Source organism: Aphelocoma coerulescens, unplaced genomic scaffold (assembly GCF_041296385.1).
Source record: "Aphelocoma coerulescens isolate FSJ_1873_10779 unplaced genomic scaffold, UR_Acoe_1.0 HiC_scaffold_193, whole genome shotgun sequence".
In the NCBI taxonomy this organism is placed as follows: Eukaryota; Metazoa; Chordata; class Aves; order Passeriformes; family Corvidae; genus Aphelocoma; species Aphelocoma coerulescens.
Window position 1 is genome coordinate 202,396 of NW_027183541.1, and position 20,656 is coordinate 223,051.

The 20,656-nt window shown below is 62.9% G+C and overlaps 2 protein-coding genes across 2 annotated transcripts; both read left to right on the plus strand.

The window, feature by feature from the left end:
• Window positions 1-2,323: 2,323 nt before the first annotated feature.
• LOC138101113 (fibroblast growth factor 11-like) lies at window positions 2,324-8,648 on the plus strand. Its single transcript, XM_068998955.1, has 5 exons — window positions 2,324-2,580; window positions 4,277-4,387; window positions 5,394-5,497; window positions 6,664-6,862; window positions 8,080-8,648. The coding sequence occupies exons 1-5, from the start codon at window positions 2,388-2,390 to the stop codon at window positions 8,181-8,183; spliced, it is 711 nt and encodes a 236-aa protein (XP_068855056.1). The 5' UTR covers window positions 2,324-2,387; the 3' UTR covers window positions 8,184-8,648.
• Window positions 8,649-8,939: 291 nt separating this feature from the next.
• On the plus strand, window positions 8,940-18,396 carry CHRNB1 (cholinergic receptor nicotinic beta 1 subunit). The gene is made up of 11 exons (XM_068998953.1): window positions 8,940-8,972; window positions 10,526-10,678; window positions 11,923-11,967; window positions 12,551-12,660; window positions 13,129-13,237; window positions 13,621-13,762; window positions 14,320-14,493; window positions 16,405-16,628; window positions 17,114-17,175; window positions 17,232-17,394; window positions 18,056-18,396. Exons 1-11 carry the CDS (start codon window positions 8,940-8,942, stop codon window positions 18,194-18,196), a joined length of 1,356 nt encoding a protein of 451 aa, XP_068855054.1. The 3' UTR covers window positions 18,197-18,396.
• The last annotated feature ends 2,260 nt before the right edge of the window (window positions 18,397-20,656 follow it).

Consider the following 20,656-nt stretch of genomic DNA (forward strand, 5'->3'; position numbering starts at 1 on the left):
ACGTCACCCTCTATGACGTCACCGGTTGCCATGGCGATGTCACTGTGACGACGTCCCCGGTTGCCATGGAGATGTCACTCTGTGACATCATCGGTTGCCACGGCGATGTCCCCGGTTGCCATGGAGACGCCCCTCCCCCCTGCGCCCCTCCCCCACCCGAGAGCATCTATTTTTATTCCCGGGGGGGCCGCGTGGGGGGAGGGGCGGGCGGGACCCCCGCGGGGGGGGAGGGGCGGGGGGAGGGGCGGCCCCGCGGGCGTTTTTAAGAAAAAAAAAAGAGAAAAAAGAAAAAAAACCCAAAATTTAACCCGAAAACGGCGGATTTCATGTTCGTGCGCAGCCGCCAGGGGGCGCCAGACGGGGAGCGGTTGCCATGGGAACCGGAGAGGCCACGCCCCCTCCGGGAACGGCGCGATCCCATTGGCTGAGAGGGAGCAGGACTGGGACCCATTGGGATGAACTGGGATGGAACTGGGATGGAACTGGGATGGATTCGGGTGGACTGGGATGGAACTGGGACAGACTGGGATGGGCTGGGATGGATTGGGATAAACTGGGATGGAACTGGGACAGACTGGGATGGGCTGGGATGGATTGGGATAAACTGGGATGGAACTGGGATGGACTGGGATAAAGTCGGATGGACTGGGATGGATTGGGATAAACTGGGATGGACGGGGATGGAACTGGGATGGACTGGGATGGGATTGGGATGGAACTGGGAGTAGACTGGGAGGGACTGGGATAAACTTGGATGGAACTGGGATGGACTGGGATGGACTGGGATAAATTTGGATGGACTGGGATGGATTCGGGTGGACTGGGATGGACTGGGAGGGACTGGGATAAACTGGGATGGACTGGGATGGATTGGGATAAAGTGGGATGGGATTGGGATGGACTGAGGGTAGACTGGGCCCTACTGGGACACCCTGGGGCCGAACTGGGCCGCACTGGTCCATCCTGGGATGCTCCGGGGCTGCCGAGACCCAAACTGGTCTGAACCGGTCCAAACTGGGCCATTCCCGTTCCTACTGATCCCAACCGCTCCCAACTGGTCCCTACTGGTCCGAACTGGTCCATTCCGGTCCCTGCCGGCTCCGGGGGTGGGGGAGGGGCGCGGGTGGGGAGGGGACGTGCGTGGGAACCCGCGCGGGGGGAGGGGCCTCGCCCACGCCCCTCCCCCACCCCCGCAGGGCGCCTGCGCGCGGCCCCCGCGCCTGCGCGCGCCGCCCCTCCCCCCCCCGTCCCCCGCCCCTCCCCCACCCCCTCTTCCTCCCACGCCCCTCCCCCACCCCCCGGCCACGGCGGGACCCGAGCGCCGCGCGCCCCCCGCCCCTCCCCCCCACGCGCCGCGACAGAGCGACCCCTCCCCGCCCCCTCCCCCACCCCGCCGGACACCCCCCCCCCTCCCCCCGGCGCGCCCCTCCCCCCACGCGCGGCTCCGAATCCCCCAAAATCTCCCCCAGAGAAATCCCCGCCGCCCCTCCCCCACCCCGCGGCCGCGGCCCCGCGCGCGGACACCCCCCCCCCCGCCCCTCCCCCACCCCCCTTCACCCGCCCCTCCCCCACCGCGAGGAGATTTTGGGGAGGGGGGAGGGGCGGGAGGTTCCCCCTCCCCCGAAACGGCCCCGGGGCGACCCCGACCCCCCCCCCCCCCCCCACCAACGGCGCGAGTCACGTGATCCGCGCGCGACCCCTCCCCCCCACTGCCGCCCCTCCCCCACTTTAGAGACCCCTCCCCAAATTCCCGCCCCCCAAATTCCCCAAAACCGCCCCAAATTCCCTCAAGCCCCGCCCCCAAACCACCTGTGACCCCCCCCCCCCCCCCGGGACCCACCCAAAACCACGCAGGACCCCCCCAAAAAACCCTAAACCCCCCCCAAACTCCCCCCCGAAGGCCCCAAATCCCCCCAAAACCTCCCCAAACGCCCCCAAGTCGCCCCCAAACCACCCCCAAACTGCCCCAAACTCCATCCTAAACTCCCCAAATCCCTCTGAACCTCCCAAAACCCCTTTAAACCCCGCACAACCTCCCTAAACTCCTCCGAAACTCCCCCCCAAAATTTCCCCAAACTCCGTTTAAACCCCCCCGAAGCCCCTTTAAACCCCCCAAAAACTCCCCCTCAAGTCCCAAACTCCCCCCAACTCCCCCCAAAAGCCTCTTCACACCCCCAAAACTCGCCCCGAACCCCCCCTTAAATCCCCTTAAACCACCCCAAAACTCCCATCGGCTTCCCCCGGACCCTCCTTAACCCCCCCCCCCCCCCAAAACCCCCCAACTCCCCCCAAAACCCCCCCAACCCCCTTTAAACCCCTCCAACTCCCCTCGAAACCCTTTCAGACCCCCCCGAAACCCCCCCAAAACCGCCCCAAAGAGCGGCCCCATGGCGGCCCTGGCGAGCTCCCTGATCCGGCAGCGCCGGGGGGGGAAGGACGCGCCCCCCCCGCGCGCCCCCGGCCCCGCGCGCGCCCCCGGCGCCCCCCGCCCCCCGTCCCTGTGCCAGCAGCAGCTCCGGGGGCTCGTGGCCAAGGTCCGGGGCTGCGGGCGGCGGAGGAGACCCCGCGAGAAACCCCCCGGTAACCGGGCGGGGGGCGGCGGGGAGGGGGCTCGGGGGTGGGGGGGGGGATTGGGGGAGGTTTGGGGTGATTTTGGGGGGGGGGTTTGGGGCGGTTTGGGGTTATTTGAGAGGGGTTTGGGGTGATTTGGGGTGATTTAGGGGGGGGTTGGGGTGATTTGGGGGGGGGTTGGGGCGGTTTGGGGTTATTTGAGAGGGGTTTGGGGTGATTTGGGGGGGATTGGTGTGATTTGGGGGGATTGGGGGAGGTTTGGGGTGATTTGGGGGGGTTTGGGGGAGGTTTGGGGTGATTTGGGGGAGGTTTGGGGTGATTTGGGGGGGATTGGGGGAGGTTTGGGGTGATTTGGGGGGGGTTGGGGTGATTTAGGGGGGGTTGGGGTGATTTGGGGGGGGTGGGGCAGTTTGGGGTTATTTGAGAGGGGTTTGGGGTGATTTAGGGGGGCTTTGGGGTGATTTCGGCGGGGTTTGGGGGAGATTTGGGATGCTTTGAGGGGGGTTTGGGGAGATTTAGGGGGGTTGGGGTGATTTGGGGGGGTTTGGGGTGATTTAGGGGGGAATTGGAGGAAGTTTGGGGTGATTTGGGGGGGTTGGGGGAGGTTTGGGGTGATTTGGGGGGGTTTGGGGTGATTTAGGGGGGGTTTGGGGCGGTTTGGGGTTGTTTGAGAGGGATTTGGGGTGATTTAGGGGGACTTTGGGGTGATTTGGGGAGTTTGGGGTGATTTAGGGGGGATTGGGGGAGGTTTGGGGTGATTTAGGGGGGTTTGGGGTGATTTGGGGGGGGTTGGGGTGATTTAGGGGGGATTGGGGGAGGTTTGGGGTTATTTGAGGGGCGATTTGGGGTTATTTGGGGGAGTTTGGGGTGGTTACGGGGGGATTGGGGGAGGTTTGGGGTTATTTGGGGGGGGTTTGGGGAGATTTCGGGGGGGTTTGGGGCGATTTCGGGGGGATTGGGAGAGGTTTGGGGTTATTTGAGGGGGGTTTGGGGTGATTAAGCGGGGTTTGGGGGAGGTTTGGCATGATTTGAGGGAGGTTTGGGATGATTTAGGGGGGGCTTGGGGTGATTTAGGGGGGATTGGGGTGATTTAGGGGGGATTGGGGGTGATTTAGGGTCTTTGGGGTGATTTAGGGGTGAGTTGGGGTGATAACAGGGGGCTTGGGGGAGGTGTGGGGAGTCCCGGGGGGCTTTAAAGGGGATTTGGGGTGATTTAGGGGGGATTGTGGGGGTCCTGGGGGGGATTTGGTTTTTTTTGGGGGGAGTTTGAGAGGTTTGGAGAGGATTTGGGGGAGTTTTGGGGGGGTTTTGGAGTGATTTGGAGACTTCCTGGGAGTTTGGGGGGGTTTCGGGGAGGTTTGGGGTGATTTGGGTTTTTTGACCGGGCTTTGGGGTGGTTTAGGTGGGGTTTGGGGGAGTTCGGGAAGCTGTAGGGGGATTTTAGGAAGTTTGGGGGGGATTTTGGGGGGTCCTGGGGGTCCTGGGGGGGTCGTGGCGAAGGTCCGGGGGTGCGGGAGGAGGAGGAGACCCCGCGAGAAACCCCCGGTATTTGGGGAGGGGCCCTGGAGAGGATTTGGGGCGGTTTGGGTTGTTTTAGGGGAATCGGGGTTTTTTTTTTTGGATGGTTTTGGTTCTGGGGGTTTTTGGGGTGGTTTGGGGGGGTTTTTGGGGTCCCCGTGACCCCTGTGACCCCCCCTTGTCCCAGAACCGCAGCTCCGCGGGGCCATCGCGCGGCTCCGGGGGGGCCACGGCCACTTCCTGCACATGGGACCGGACGGGCGCCTGGACGGGACCTGGGAGGAGGCGGGGCCTGGCAGTGAGTGGGCGGGGCCTGGAGGGAGGGGGCGGGGCCTGGCAGTGAGTGGGCGGGGCCTGGAGGGAGGGGGCGGGGCCTGGCAGTGAGTGGGCGGGGCCTGACCATGAGGGGCGGGGCCTGGGGAGGGGGCGGGGCCTGGCAGTGAGGGGGCGGGGCCTTGCAGTGAGTGGGCGGGGCCTGGGGAGGGGGCGGGGCTTGGCAGTGAGGGGGCGGGGCCTGGCAGTGAGTGGGCGGGGCCTGACAGTGAGTGGGCGGGGCCTGACAGTGAATGGGCGGGGTCTGGAGGGAGTGGGCGGGGCCTGGCAATGAGTGGGCGGGGCCTGGCAATGAGTGGGCGGGGCCTGGCAATGAGTGGGCGGGGCCTGGAAGGGGGCGGGGCCTGGCAGTGAGTGGGTGGGGCCTGGGAGGGGGCGGGGCCTGGCAGTGAGTGGGTGGGGCCTGGAAGAAGGCGGGGCCTGACCGTGAGGGGCGGGGCCTGACCGTGAGGGGCGGGGCCTGGCAGTGAGTGGGCGGGGCCTGGCAGGGAGGGGGCGGGGCCTGGGAGGAGGGGTCGGGGCCTGGGAGGGGTCGGGGCCTGGCAGTGAGGGGGCGGGGCCTGGAAGTGGGCGGAGTCTGGCAATGAGTGGGCGGGGCCTTGCAATGAGTGGGCGGGGCCTGGCGGGAGGGGGCGGGGCCTGGCGGGAGTGGGCGGCGCTTAAAGGGAATGGGCGGGGCTTGAAAAGCAGTGGGCGGGGCTTGAACGGGGAGTGGGCGTGGCCTGGCACTGAGTGGGCGGGGCTTGGTGGCGGAGGGGCGGGGTCAGAGGGGGTTGGAGCGTTTGGGGAGGCACTGGGAGGCACTGGGAGGGGATTTGGGGGCACTGGGAGGGACTGGGAGGGACTGGGAGGGGGTTTGGGGGCACTGGGAGGGACTGGGAGGGACTGGGAGGGGGCTGCCGGGGGTTTTGGCAGTCACTGGTTTATACTGGTTTATACTGGGGTGAACTGGGATCTCTGCCCTGCCCCAGCCCTGTTCAACCTGATCCCGGTGGGGCTCCGGGTCGTGGCCATCCAGGGCACCCGGGCCGGGCGTTACGTGGCCATGAACGGGGCCGGCGTCGTCTACGCCTCCGTGAGTGACCCCAAACCCCCAAATCCACCCCAAAAATCCCCACCAGGACCCCCAAAGCCCCAAAAATCCCCACCAGGACCCCCAAATCCACCTTGGGAACCTCCGAACCCTCCCGAAAGCCACCCTAGAAACCCCAAATGCCCCAAATCCACCCCAAATCCACCCCAAAGTCCCACCTGGGACTGCGCCCAAAACCCCCCAGATGTCTCCAGGTGTCCCCAGGTGTGTCCCAGGTCTCCCCAGGTGCCCCCAGGTGCCCCCAGGTGTGTCCCAGGTACCCCCAGGTGTGTCCTAGATGCCCCCAGGTGCCCCCAGGTGACTCCCAGTACGTCCCAGGTGCCCCCCGGTGTGTGCCAAGTTCCCCCAGGTGCCCCCAGGTACCCCCAGGTACCCCCAGGTGCCCCGAGGTGTGTCCCAGGTACCCCCAGGTGTGTCCCAGGTGTGTCCCAAGTACCCCCAGGTCTCCCCAGGTGCCCCCAGGTGCCCCCAGGTGACTCCCAGTACGTCCCAGGTGCCCCCATGTGTGTCCCAGGTGCCCCCAGGTGTCCCCAGGTACCCCCAGGTGTGTCCCAGGTGCCCCCAGGTGTGTCCCAGGTGTGTGCCAAGTTCCCCCAGGTGCCCCCATGTGTGTCCCAGGTGCCCCCAGGTGCCCCCAGGTACGCCCAGGTGTGTCCCAGGTGCCCCCAGGTGTGTCCCAGGTGTGTGCCAGGTACCCCCAGGTGCCCCCAGGTGACTCCCAGTACATCCCAGGTGTGTCCCAGGTGTGTCCCAGGTACCCCCAGGTGCCCCCAGGTGTGTCTCAGGTGCCCCCAGGTGACTCCCAGTACGTCCCAGGTGCCCCCATGTGTGTCCCAGGTGCCCCCAGGTGCCCCCAGGTACGCCCAGGTGTGTCCCAGGTGCCCCCAGGTGTGTCCCAGGTGTGTGCCAAGTTCCCCCAGGTGCCCCCAGGTGTGTCCCAGGTACCCCCAGGTGCCCCCAGGTGTCCTCAGGTGTCCCCAGGTGCCCCCAGGTGTGTCTCAGGTGCCCCCAGGTGACTCCCAGTACATCCCAGGTGTGTCCCAGGTGCCCCCAGGTGTGTCCCAGGTGTGTGCCAAGTTCCCCCAGGTGCCCCCAGGTGTGTCCCAGGTACCCCCAGGTGCCCCCAGGTGACTCCCAGTACGTCCCAGGTGCACTTCACGCCCGAATGTCGCTTCAAGGAGTGCGTGTTCGAGAACTACCACGTGCTCTACGCCTCGGCCCTGTACCGGCAGCGCCGCTCCGGCCGCGCCTGGTACCTGGGGCTGGACCGGCACGGCCGCCCCATGGCCGGGCCCCGCGTCCGCAAGGACAAGGCCGCTGCCCACTTCCTGCCGCAGCTGCTGGAAGGTCAGCGGGGACCCCAAAATCGGGGCTGGAACCCCAAAATCGGGGATTGCAAGCCCAAAATTGGGGATTGGGAACCCCAAAATCGGGGATTGGGAACCCCAAAATCGGGGATTGGAAGCCCAAAATTGGGGATCCCAAAACTGGGGCTTGGGGACCCAAAATCGGGGATTGGGAACCCCAAAATCGGGGATTGGGGACCAAAAACTGGGGATTGGAAGCCCAAAATCAGGGATTGGGAACCCAAAATCGGGGATTGGAAGCCCAAAATCGGGGATTGGAAGCCCAGAATCGGGGATCTCAAAACTGGGGATCAGGGACTTAAAATCGGGGATCGGGGACCAAAAATTGAGGATTGGAACCCCAAAATTGGGGATTGGAAGCCCAAAATCGGGAACCCCAAAATCGGGGATTGGGAACCCCAAAATCGGGGATTGGAACCCCAAAATCGGGGATTGGAAGCCCAAAATCGGGGATCCCAAAACTGGGGCTCAGGGACCCAAAATCGGGGATTGGGGACCAAAAATTGGGGATTGGAACCCCAAAATCGGGGCTGGAACCCCAAAATCGGGGATTGGAAGCCCAAAATCAGGGATCGGGAACCCCAAAATCGGGGATTGGGAACCCCAAAATCGGGGATTGGAAGCCCAAAATCGGGGATCCCAAAACTGGGGATCGGGGACCCAAAATCGGGAATGGGAACCCAAAATCGGGAACCCAAAATCGGGGATTGGGACCCCAAAATTGGGGACCCAAAATCGGGGATCAGGGACCTCAAAATTGGGGATTGGAAACCCAAAATTTGGGATCGGGAACCCGAAAAATTGGGGATTGAGAATCCCAAAATTGGGGATTGGGGACCCAAAATTGGGGATTGGAACCCCAAAATCGGGGATCCCATAATCGGGGATCAGGAGTCCCAAAATTGGGAAGTGGAGACCCAAAATTGGGAAGTGGAGACCCAAAATTGGGGATTGGAAACCCAAAATTGGGGATTGGGAATCCCAAAATTGGGAATTGGGGACCCCAAAGCCAGGGATTGGAAACCCAAAATTGGGGATCGGGAATCCCAAAATCGGGGATTGGGACCCCGAAATTGGGGATCGGGACCCCGTGGATTTGGGTGGGATTTGGGTGAGATTTCGGGGAATTTTGGGGGCTCACCCCCCCCGAATCTGGGGAGGGGTCTGGGCCCCGCTGACCCCGCCCCTCCCCCACAGTGGCCCTGTACCGGGAGCCGTCCCTGCACGAGGTCGAGGAGCCCCCGGGGACCCCTCCCCCACCGGGGACCCCTCCCCCCCCCTCCGGGGACCCCCCCCGGTGACCTCTGACCCCACCCGGCCGGACCTGTGACCTCTGACCTGTGACCTGTGACCTCGGCCAGAACCCCCCAAAAAAACCTGCACTGAGACCCCCCGGGGGGGGCCCCAAAAACCCCAAAAAACCCCCCAAAAATCCCCCCAAAAATCCCCCCCAAAAAAAAACCCGCGAAAAGACGCAAAACCCCCTAAAAATCCTCAAAAAAAAAAAAAAAAACAAAAACCCAAAACCCCCCCAAAAAAATCCCCAAATCCGCCCTGGGCACGTGGGGACCCGAGCCCCCCCCACAAGCCACGCCCCCTTTTCCTGGCCACGCCCCCTTTTCTACGACCCCCACACTGTGCAAGCCCCGCCCCCCAGAGCAATAAGCCCCGCCCCCCTCGGCGAGGCCCCGCCCCCTCTGCATGATTGACACCTCCCCCCGCGCGCGGCCTGGCCCCGCCCCCTCAATAAACACCAGTTTGTACCAGTTCGGACCAGTTTGGGCCGGTTCGGACCAGTTTGGGGGCGGTTCGGGGCGGTTCGGGGCCCGGGGGGAAGGGCTGGGAGGGGGTGGGCGGCGAATTTGGGGCTTTTGGGGGGAAACTCGGGGGTTTTGGGGCACTTTTGGGGCCGATTTTGGGTCCGTGGAGGGGCGAGTTCGGGGGGGGGGGTTTGGGGGCGAATTTGGGGGTCGGGGAGTTTTGGGATGGGGTGGGGAGCAAATTTGGGGTCTCGGGAGGCAAATTTGGGGTTTCAGGGGGAATTTTGGGGGGTCTGGATGGGGTTTCAGGGCAAATTTGGGGGGTCTGGGGCAAGTTTGGGGGTTTGGGGCAAATTTTGGGGGGTCTGGGGCGAATTTGTGTGTGGGAGGGCGAATTTTGGGATTCCGGGGTCGTCTGGGGGGAGTTGGGGTCAAATTTGGGGTGTCCGGGGTCATTTTGGGGTGGGGGCGGGGTCGGGGGCGGTCCCGGGGGGGGGTGGGGGATGGGCTGGAATGCCCCCTCCCCCCCCCCGCCCCTCCCCCGCATCCGGAGCAGCTGCGCTGCCCCTCCCCCACCCCCCCGCCCCTCCCCCACTCCGGCCATGGCCGCCTTCAGCCTCGGCCCCCTCCTCCTCCTCCTCCTCCTCCTGCTCGGCCTCGGTACCCCCGAACCCCCCCGGGACCCCCCAAAATCCCCCAAATTCACCCCAAAACCACCCCCGGGACCCCCCTCCCTTGGGACCCCAAAACTCCTCCAAAAAGCCCCCCCAGGGACCCCCCAAAATCCCCCAAATTCACCCTAAACCCCCCCCCCCCCGGGACCCCCAAGGACCCTCGGGACCCCTCCCCTTTTTGGGACCCCCCAAAACCCCCCCCAAACCCCTTTGAGCCCCCTCCAAATCCTCCGGGACCCCCCAAAATCCCCCAAATCCCTCCTAAAACCCCCTCAAAAACCCCAAAAAGCCCCCAAACCCCTTTGAGCCCCCCCGAATCCCCCGGCACCCCCCAAAAATCCCCCAAATCCCTCCTAAAACCCCCCCAATCCCCTCCAAAACCCCCCCAAACCTCTTTGAACCCCCCCAGACCCACCAATCCCCCCCCAAAATCCCCCAAACCCCCCCCCAAACCCCTTTGAGCCCCCCAACAATCCCTCGGGACCCCCCCAAAACTTCCCCAAATCCCTCCTAAAACCCCCCCAAATCCCCCCGTAACCCCCCTGGCCTCCCTGACCCCCCCCAAAACCCCTTTGAACCCCCTCAGACCCCCCCAAATCCCCCAAAATCCGCCCAAAATCCCCCCAGACCCCCCCAAATCCCCCCCAAAACCCCCCTGGCCCCCCCCCAAACCCCTTTGAACCCCTTCAGACCCCCTCAAATCCCCCAAAATCCGCCCAAAATCCCCCCAAACCCCCCCAAATCCCCCCCAAACCCCCCTGACCCCCCCCAAAACCCCTTTGAACCCCCTCAGACCCCCCCAAAATCCGCCCCAAACCCCCCCAATCCCCCCCCGAACCCCCCCAAACCTCTCTGACCCCCCCAAACCCCTTTGAACCCCTTCAGACCCCCCGAATCCCCCAAAACCCGCCCAAACTCCCCCCCAAACCCCCCAAACCCCTTTGAACCCCTTCAGACCCCCCCGAATCCCCCAAAATCCGCCCAAAATCCCCCCCAAACCCCCCTGACCCCCCCCAAAACCCACCCCAAACCCCCCCAATCCCCCCCCCGAACCCCCCCAAAACCCCCCTGGCCCCCCCCAAAACCCCTTTGAACCCCCTCAGACCCCCTCAAATCCCCCAAAATCCGCCCAAACTCCGCCCCAAACCCCCTCAATCCCCCCCAAACCCCCCTCCCCCATTCCCCCCTGACCCCCCCCTCTCTCCCCAGCCCGGGGGTCGCCGCCCCCGCCCCTCCCCCCGCCGGGGCCGCTGCTCCGGGCGCTGCTGGGGCCGTACCGGGCCGGGGTCCGCCCGGGGGGGCGCGGGGGGGGGCCCCGTGCTGGTCACCGTGGGGCTCGAACTGGCCCAGCTGGTGGGGCTGGTACGGGGCGTTTGGGGGGGGGGTCTGGGGGGTCCTGGAAGGGGTTGGGGGGGTCCTGGAGGGGCTTAAAGGGGTTTGGGGGGGATTTTGGGGGGGTTGGGGGGGATTTGGGGATGTTTGGGGGGGTTTGGGGGATTTTTGGGGGGTTTGGGGGGGTCTGGGGGGTCCTGAAAGGGTTTGGGGGGGTCCTGGAGGGGCTTAAAGGGGTTTGGGGGGGATTCAGGGGGGATTTTTGGGGGGTCCTGGGGGGGTCTGGGGGGTCCTGGAAGGGGTTGGGGGGGTCCTGGAGGGGCTTAAAGGGGTTTGGGGGGGATTTTGGGGGGGTTGGGAGGGTTTTGGGGGGTCCTGAGGGAGTTGTGGGGGGGTTTTGGGGCAGTTTGGGGGGGTTTTGGGGGGGATTTGGGGGATTTTGGGAGGTTTGCGGGGGCATTTGGGGGATTTTGGGGGGGTCCTGAGGGAGTTTTGGGGCAGTTTGGGGGGAGTTTGGGAGGCGCAAAGGGGATTTTGGGAGGTTTGGGGGGGATTTGGGGATGTTTGGGGGGGTTTGGGGGATTTTTGGGGGGTCCTGGGGGGGTCTGGGGGGTCCTGAAAGGGTTTGGGGGGGTCCTGGAAGGGCTTAAAGGGGTTTGGGGGGGATTTTGGGGGGGTTGGGAGGGTTTTGGGGGGTCCTGAGGGAGTTGTGGGGCAGTTTGGGGGGGGTTTGGGAGGCTCAAAAGGGATTTTGGGAGGTTTGGGGGGATTTGGGGATGTTTGGGGGGTCCTGGGGCGGTTTAGGGGGGTCTGGGGGGGGGTCCTGGAGGGGCTTAAAGGGGTTTGGGGGGGATTCAAGGGGGATTTTAGGGGATTTGGGGATGTTTTGGGGGGTCCTGGGGATGTTTTGGGGCAGTTTGGGGGGGTTTGGGGGGCTCAAGGAGATTTTGGGGTTGCTTGGGGGCGTTTTAGGGGGATTTTGGGGGGTCCTGAGAAGATTTGGGGGGGATTTGGGGGGTTGGGGGGGGGGCTCAGAGGAGATTTTGGGGCGATTTTTGGGGGGAATTCGAGAGATTTGGAGGGAAAACCTGAGGGTCCGGGGGGCAGTTTTGGGGTCTGAGGGGGCAATTTTGGGGCTTTGGGCGGCAAATTTGGGGTGAAACTCGGGGTTTTGGGCAGGTTTGGGGGTTTTAGGGTGGGGGAGGGTCCGGGGGGGTCCCCTAAGACCCCCCAAGACCCCCCAGAAAGCCCCAAAAACCCCAAAACCCCGCCAGGATGAGAAGAACGAGGAGCTGACGACCAAAGTTTACCTGAACCTGGTGAGGGATTTGGGGGAATTCGGGGGAATTTGGGGGGTCCTGGATGGATTTTGGGGAGGTTTTGGGGGAATTCGGGCGGAGATTTGGGGAATCCCGGGAGGATTTTGGGGTCTCCTCTTTTTTGGGGGTGGATTTTGGGGGTCCTGGATGGACTTTGGGACGATTCTGGGGGAATTTGGGGTGGATTTTGGGGAATCCCCCAAGGAATCTGAGGAATCCCGGGAGGTTTTTGGGAACCCCTTTTTGGGGGGGGAATTTGGGGGGGGGTTTGGGGTGAATTTGACAAATCCTGGGAGGGTTTTGGGGCCTCGTTGTTTTTGGGGTGGATTTGGGGGGCCCTGGGTGGATTTTGAGGGGGTCCGGGTGGGTTTAGGGGTGGATTTGGGGGAATTTGGGGGGGATTTGAGGCATCCTGGATGGATTTTGAGGGGGGGGATTTTGGGGGAATTCGGGGGAAATTTGAGGAGAATTCGACGAATCCCGCGGGGTTTTGGGGTCTCCTTTTCCGGGGGGGATTTCGGGGTTTTTGGGGGGGAATTTGGGGGTTTTTCGGGGGGGTCCCCATTTCTTTCCCTCCCCCCAGAGCTGGCGGGACCCGCGGCTCTCCTGGGACCCCCGGGAGCACGGGGGGATCGCGGCCCTGAGGGTCCCGGCCGAGAACATCTGGCTGCCAGATGTGGGGCTGGACAACAAGTGCGGCGCTTGGGGGCGGATTTAGGGGATTTGGGGGAATCCTCGGGAATTTCGGGGAGTTTGGGAGGGGGTCTGGGGCGGTTTCGGGAGGGTTTGAGGTGATTTCCGGGGGGTTTAGGGGGTTTTGGGGGGCACATCTGGCTGCCGTGTGTGGGGCTGAGTGACAAGGACGGGATTTGGGGGATTTTAGGGGATTTGGTGGGAATTTTGGCGGGATTTTGGGTGGTTTTAGGGGGTTTTAGGTGATTTTAGGGGATTTAAGGTGATTTTAGAGGGTTTTAGGGGGATTTAAGGTGATTTTAGGGGATTTGGGGGGGTCCTGGAGGGGACTGGGGGCATCCTGGGGGGGTTTCAAAGGGATTGGGGGGGATTTGGGGGATCTGGGGAGTTTTTTCAGCGTTCTGGGGGCGTTTTGGGGTGGATTTTGGGGGGGTTTTTGGGGTCCCCTGACCCCTCTGACCCCCCCAGCAATGACGGCGAGTTCGGGGTGTCCCTGGGGGTCCGGGCCATCGTCACCCCCGACGGCTCCGTCACCTGGAGACCCCCGGCCCTGTTCCGCAGCCGCTGCCCCATCCGGGTGAGGGGCTGGGGGCGCTTTGGGGGAGAATTCGGGGCTTTCGGGAGGATTTGGGGGGCATTTTGGGGGGGATTTAGGTGGATTTGGGGCGGTTTGGGGGATTTTGGGGGAGTCCGGGGGGGTTTGAGGGGAACTGGGGGGGTTTTGGGGGTTTGGGGGATTTTGGGGGGATTTTGGGGGGGGATTGAGGGAATTTGGGGAGGTCCTGAGGCGTTTTGGGGGGCGGTTTTGGGGAGGTTTATTTGGGATTTGGGGGGTGGAATTTGTGGGGTTTTTTAAGGGATTTTTTTGGGGGGTCTGGAAGACGGGGATTTTTCCCGGCTGGTTCTGGGGTGGATTTTGGGGATTTTGGGGTGGCTGAGCCCCCCGTCCTCCCCGCCCAGGTGTCCCATTTCCCGTTCGATTGGCAGAACTGCTCCCTGGAGTTCCGCTCGGGCTCCTACGGCCCCACGGAGCTGCGGCTGCGGCCGGGGGGGCCCGGGGGGCCCTGGGGGGCGCAGGTCCAGCTGCCCCCCGACTTCCAGGGTCAGCTTTGGGGCGAGCTCGGGGGGGATTCGGGCTCCTGGGTGGGATTCCGGGAATGCCGGGGGGGTTTTAGGGGAGGCTTAGGGGCCTTTTAGGGGGGGTTTTAGGGGAGATTTGGGGGCTCTTGGGGAGGATTTGGGGGTGGGGGATCCTGGAGGGGATTTTGGGGTCCTGAGTGGGATTTGGGGTTGATTGGGGGGGATTTAGGGGGGAGTCTGGGATATTTTTGGGATTTTGGGGGGGAATTTTAGGGCTCCTGGAAGGGATTTGGGGGAAATTGGGGGGATTTAGGGGGGGATTTGGGGGTGGGGGATCCTGGAGGGGATTTAGGGGGGATTTAGGGGGGATTTGGAGATATTTGGGGGATTTCAGCAGATCCTGAGTGGGATTTGGGGGGAGTTTGGGGGGATTTTGGGGTGTCTAGGAGGGTCCTGGGGGGGTTTTCGGGGGAGTTTCGGGATTTTTTGTGGATTTTGGGGTTTCTGGGGGTCCCGTTTTTTTGGGGGGGGGGGTCCCGAACGATTGGGGGGGGTCTCCCACGGCCCTGCCCCCCGCAGAGAACGGGCAGTGGAGCCTCGTGCACCGCTCGGGGGGGCCCGGGGGGCCCGGGGGGGTCTCGTTCCACCTGGTGCTGCGCCGGAAGCCGCTCTTCTACCTGGCCACGGTGCTCGTGCCCTGCGTGCTCATCACCCTGCTGGCCGTGGGGGTCTTCCACCTGCCCCCCGACGCAGGTGAGACCCCGCCGGGGGGGCCCCGAAATCCGGGGGGGGCCCAAAAACTGGGGGGGGGGGAAAATCCCCGAGTTGGAGCGAAATCCGGAAATGGCGGGAATTGTCCCCAAAATGGGGAGGGGTCTTCGGGTGTGGGGGGGTTTGGGGGGGGCTCGCAGGGACCTCACCTGGCCCGCAGGTGCCCAGGTAACGCTGTCGCTGTCACGGCTGTGCGGGTGAGCCGAGGTCCCCGCCTGTGTCCCTCACCTGCCCAGGTGACCTCACCTGGCCCTGTCACACCTGGGACACCCAGGACACCTGGGACACCTCTGACACCCATCCCTGTCACACCCATCCCTGTCACACCTCGGACACCTGGGACACCTCTGACACCCATCCCTGTCACACCTGGGACACCCAAGACACCTGGGACACCCATCCCTGTCACACCTGTCTCAGTCCCTGTAAAACCTGTTCCTGTCCCTGTCCCTGTCCCACCTGTGACACTCATCCCTGTCAATCCCTGTCCCACCTGTCCCTGTCCCACCTGTCCCAGTCCCACCTGTCCCTGTCTCACCTGTCCCAGTCCCACCTGTCCCAGTCCCACCAGTCCCTGTCCCACCTGTCCCTGTCCCACCTGTCCGTGTCTCACCTGTCCCACCTGCCCAGGTGAGAAGATGTCTCTGTCGCTCTTCGCTCTGCTCACCCTCACCGTGTTCCTGCTGCTCCTGTCCCACCCATCCCTGTCCCAGTCCCACCTGTCCCAGTCCCTGTCCCTGTCCCAGTCTCACCTGTCCCAGTCCCACCTGTCCTTGTCCCACCTGTCCCAGTCCCACCTGTCCCAGTCTCACCTGTCCCTGTCTCACCTGTCCCTGTCCCACCTGTCCCTGTCCCAGTCCCTGTCCCTGTCCCAGTCCCACCTGTCCCTGTCCCACCTGTCCCTGTCCCACCTGTCCCTGTCCCACTCCCACCTGTCCCTGTCCCTGTCCCAGTCCCTGTCCCTGTCCCAGTCCCACCTGTCCCTGTCCCACCCATCCCTGTCCCAGTCCCACCTGTCTGTGTCCCACCTGTCCCAGTCTCACCTGTCCCTGTCCCAGTCCCACCTGTCCGTGTCTCACCTGTCCCACCTGCCCAGGTGAGAAGATGTCTCTGTCGCTCTTCGCGCTGCTCACCCTCACCGTGTTCCTGCTGCTCCTGTCCCACCCATCCCTGTCCCAGTCCCACCTGTCCCAGTCCCACCTGTCCCAGTCTCACCTGTCCCTGTCCCAGTCCCACCTGTCTGTGTCCCACCTGTCCCTGTCTCACCTGTCCCAGTCCCACCTGTCCCTGTCCCACCTGTCCCTGTCCCACCTGTCCCAGTCCCACCTGTCCCAGTCCCACCTGTCCCTGTCCCACCTGTCCCACTCCCACCTGTCCCAGTCCCACCTGTCCCTGTCTGTGTCCCACCTGTCCCTGTCCCTGTCCCTGTCCCAGTCCCACCTGTCCCAGTCCCACCTGTCCGTGTCTCACCTGTCCCACCTGCCCAGGTGAGAAGATGTCTCTGTCGCTCTTCGCTCTGCTCACCCTCACCGTGTTCCTGCTGCTCCTGTCCCACCCATCCCTGTCCCAGTCCCACCTGTCCCAGTCCCACCTGTCCCAGTCTCACCTGTCCCTGTCCCAGTCCCACCTGTCTGTGTCCCACCTGTCCCTGTCTCACCTGTCCCAGTCCCACCTGTCCCAGTCCCACCTGTCCCTGTCCCACCTGTCCCACTCCCACCTGTCCCAGTCCCACCTGTCCCAGTCCCACCTGTCCCTGTCCCACCTGTCCCACTCCCACCTGTCCCAGTCCCACCTGTCCCTGTCTGTGTCCCACCTGTCCCTGTCCCTGTCCCTGTCCCAGTCCCACCTGTCCCAGTCCCAGCTGTCCGTGTCTCACCTGTCCCACCTGCCCAGGTGAGAAGATGTCTCTGTCGCTCTTCGCTCTGCTCACCCTCACCGTGTTCCTGCTGCTCTTGGCCGACAAGGTCCCGGCCACGTCGCTGCAGGTGCCGCTCATCGGCCGCTACCTGACGGGGACGCTGGTGCTGCTGGCGCTGGTGGTGGCGCTGAGCGTGGGGGTGCTCAACCTGCACCACCGCTCGCCCGGCACGCACGGCATGCCGGCCTGGGCGCGGCAGGTGAGGCCACACCTGGGGAGCCCGAGAACCCCCAAAATCCCCAAATCCTGGGGGGGAAAAGAAACCAAAATCCCAGGGAAAAAATCCCCCCAAAAAATCGATTTACGGGCGCCTAAAATCGCCCGAAACTCACCTGGACGCACCTGGACACGCCCCCAGCTGGGTCCCGGGTGGAATTTTGGGGGGTCTCGGGGTGGATTCTGGGGGTATTTTGGGGTCCCCGGTGGGAATTTTGTGAGTCCTGGGATGGATTTCTGGGGGTCCCAGGGGATCTCTGGGTTCCCAGGTGGAATCCTGGGGGGCCCGGGGTGGATTTTGGGGATATTTTGGGTGTCTCGGGTGGATTTTTGGGTTCAAGGTGATAATTGGGGGGGTCCCAGGATGGATTTTGGGGGTCCTGGGATGAATTTGGGGGGAACTTCGGGGTTCCCAGGTGGAATTTTGGGGTCTCACGCCCCTTTTTTCCCCTCCCCCCCCCCCCCCAGGTCTTCCTGCAGCGCCTCCCCCCCATCCTGGGCCTGCGCCCCTCCCCCCCCCCTCCCCTCCGGCCCCTCCCCCCCCTCCTCCCCAGCCCCCGCCCCTCCCCCCCGGGGGGGTGACGAGTATTTCCTGCGCCGCCCCCCCCGCGGGGACCCCCCGGGACCCCCCCGGGCCCCCCCCAAATCCGCCCCCCCCCCTGAAATCCGCGCCCCCCGAGCTGCGCGAGGCCGCGGCCGCCGCCGCCTCCATCGCCCGGAGCCTGCGGGAGCGGCAGCGGCGGCAGCGGGTGAGGGGACACCGGGGGGGGGACAGGGGACACCTGGGACACACCTGGGACACACCTGGGACACACCTGGGACACCTGGGGGGTGAATGGGAGCGATTTTGGGGGGATTTGGGGCGATTTTGGGGCGCCTGGACACACCTGGACACAGCCGGGGGGTGATTGGGGGCGATTTCGGGGGGATTGGAGCTCACCTGGACACACCTGGGGTATGTGGGAGACACCTGGGGACACCTGGGAGGTGATTTGGGGTGGTTTTTCGAGGATTTGGGGCGGTTTGGGAGGATTTGAGGCGGTTTTGGGAGGATTTGGGGCAGTTTGGGGCACTTGGACAGACCTGGGGACACCTGGGAGGCGATTTGGGGAGGTTTTGGGAGGATTTGGGGCAGTTTGGGAGGATTTGGGGTGGTTTTGGGGCACCTGGACACACCTGGGGACACCTGGGGGCGATTTGGGGCGATTTTGGGAGGATTTGGGGTGATTTTGGGGGAATTTTGGGGCACCTGGACACACCTGGGAGGAACCGGGGGCATTTTCGCACCCATTTCTCCCCATTTCCACCCTGACTTTTCCCCGTTTTTCCCCATTTTCTCCTGTTTCCTCCTGTTTTCGGTTTGTTGTCCCCGATTTTCCCCGTTTTTCCCCGATTTGCCCCCGTTTGTAGGAGCAGGAGGAGTGGCGGGCGCTGGCCATGACCGTGGATCGCCTCTGCCTCTGGGCCGTGCTGGCGCTGACCGGGGGCTGCGCGCTGGGCACGGGGCTGGACGCGGCCCTGCACCGCCCCCCGCCCACCCCCTTCCCCTGAGCCCCCAAAAACCCCCAAAATCCCCAAATCCGGGCGGCTCCGATCTCCCCTTGCCCCAAAATCCCCCAACATTTGGGGCTCCGAAACCAATTCGGCCTCGGTCTCCTCCCGACTTCCACCCCCGGGACCCCCCAGATCCCTCCCAGACCCCGCTGGGATCCCCCAAATTTCCCCCAAATATTTCTGGGGTCCCCCAAAAAACCGAAATAAATCCTGAACCCCAGAAGAGTCACGTGGTTTACGGGGGGGGGGGATAAATCCCGTGATCCTCTGCGCGTTTGGGGGGATAAATCCCACAGTCCTTTGCGCTAAAATGGGGAATAAATCCCGTGATCCTCCGCGCGTTACGGGGGGATAAATCCCACAGTCCTTTGCGCTACAAAGGGGGGATAAATCCCGTGATCCTCTGCGCGTTTGGGGGATAAATCCCACAGTCCTTTGCGGCAAAAAATGGGGGATAAATCCCGTGATCCTCCGCGCGTTATGGCGGATAAATCCCATAATCCTTTGCGCTATAAAATGGGGGGATAAATCCCGTGATCCTCCGCTCGTTTGGAGAGATAAATCCCACAGTCCTTTGCGGAACAAAATGGGGGATAAATCCCGTGATCCTCCGCGTTTGGGGGGATAAATCCCACAGTCCTTTGCGCTACGAAGGGGGGATAAATCCCGTGATCCTCTGCGCCTTCGGGGGGATAAATCCCACAGTCCTTTGCGTTAAAATGGAGGGATAAATCCCACAATCCTTTGCGCTATAAAATGGTGGATAAATCCCGTGATCCTCTGCGCGCTTGGGGGAATAAATCCCACAGTCCTTTGCGACACAAAATGGGGGATAAATCCCGTGATCCTCCGCGCGTTATGGCGGATAAATCCCACAGTCCTTTGCGGCACAAAATGGGGGATAAATCCCGTGATCCTCTGCGCGTTTGGGGGGATAAATCCCACAATCCTTTGCGGCACAAAATGGGGGATAAATCCCGTGATCCTCCGCGCGTTATGGCGGATAAATCCCACAGTCCTTTGCGGCACAAAATGGGGGATAAATCCCGTGATCCTCCGCGCGTTATGGGGGGATAAATCCCACAGTCCTTTGCGGCACAAAATGGGGGATAAATCCCGTGATCCTCCGCGCGTTTGGGGGGGATAAATCCCACAGTCCTTTGCGTTAAAATGGAGGGATAAATCCCACAATCCTTTGCGGCACAAAAAGGGGGATAAATCCCGTGATCCTCTGCGCGTTATGGGGGGGATAAATCCCACAGTCCTTTGCGGCACAAAATGGGGGATAAATCCCGTGATCCTCCGCGCGTTACGGGGGGATAAATCCCACAGTCCTTTGCGTAAAAATGGAGGGATAAATCCCACAATCCTTTGCGCTATAAAATGGGGGGATAAATCCCGTGATCCTCCGCGCGTTTGGGGGATAAATCCCACAGTCCTTTGCGGCAAAAATGGGGGATAAATCCCGTGATCCTCCGCGCGTTACGGGGGGATAAATCCCACAGTCCTTTGCGGCACAAAATGGGGGATAAATCCCGTGATCCTCCGCGCGTTATGGGGGGATAAATCCCACAGTCCTTTGCGGCACAAAATGGGGGATAAATCCCGTGATCCTCCGCTCGTTTGGAGAGATAAATCCCACAGTCCTTTGCGCTAAAATGGGGGGATAAATCCCGTGATCCTCTGCGCGCTTGGGGGGATAAATCCCACAGTCCTTTGCGCTATAAAATGGGGGGATAAATCCCGTGATCCTCCGCGCGTTTTGGGGGATAAATCCCACAGTCCTTTGCGGCACAAAATGGCGGATAAATCCCATAGTTCTTTGCGCTACAAAATGGGGGATAAATCCCGTGATCCTCCGCGCGTTTCGGGGAGATAAATCCCACAGTCCTTTGCGCAATAAAGGGGGGATAAATCCCATGATTCTCCGCGCGTTTGGGGGAATAAATCCCACAGTCCTTAGCGGCAAAAATGGAGGGATAAATCCCACAAACCTTTGCGCCACAAAATGGGGGATAAATCCCGTGATCCTCTGCGCGTTTGGGGGGATAAATCCCACAGTCCTTTGCGCAATAATGGTGGGATAAATCCCACAGTCCTTTGCGGCACAAAATGGAGGATAAATCCCGTGATCCTCCGCGCGTTTGAGGGTATAAATCCCACCGTCCTTTGCGCCACAAAATGGGGGATAAATCCCGTGATCCTCTGCGCGCTTGGAGAAATAAATCCCACAGTCCTTTGCGCTATAAAAATGGGGGATAAATCCCGTGATCCTCCGCGCGTTTAAGGGGGATAAATCCCACAGTCCTTTGCGCCACAAAATGGGGGATAAATCCCGTGATCCTCCGCGCGTTTGGGGGCATAAATCCCACAGTCCTTTGCGCTATAAACTGGGGGAATAAATCCCGTGATCCTCCGCGCGTTTCCGCCATATATGCCACAATCCCCCGCGCCTTA

What these genes read in the sequence shown, in the direction of transcription:
- CHRNB1 (XM_068998953.1), top strand. Translation starts at nt 8,940, where the DNA reads ATGGGGTTTCAGGGCAAATTTGGGGGGTCTGGG. An exon ending in CCAAAGTTTACCTGAACCTG is followed by an intron (nt 11,968 to 12,550) that starts GTGAGGGATTTG and finishes CCCTCCCCCCAG; the next exon opens with AGCTGGCGGGACCCGCGGCT. An exon ending in TCCCCCCCCCCTCCCCTCCG is followed by an intron (nt 17,176 to 17,231) that starts GCCCCTCCCCCC and finishes GGGGGTGACGAG; the next exon opens with TATTTCCTGCGCCGCCCCCC.
- LOC138101113 (XM_068998955.1), top strand. Translation starts at nt 2,388, where the DNA reads ATGGCGGCCCTGGCGAGCTCCCTGATCCGGCAGCGCCGGGGGGGGAAG. An exon ending in ACCCCGCGAGAAACCCCCCG is followed by an intron (nt 2,581 to 4,276) that starts GTAACCGGGCGG and finishes CCCTTGTCCCAG; the next exon opens with AACCGCAGCTCCGCGGGGCC. An exon ending in GGAGGAGGCGGGGCCTGGCA is followed by an intron (nt 4,388 to 5,393) that starts GTGAGTGGGCGG and finishes GCCCTGCCCCAG; the next exon opens with CCCTGTTCAACCTGATCCCG.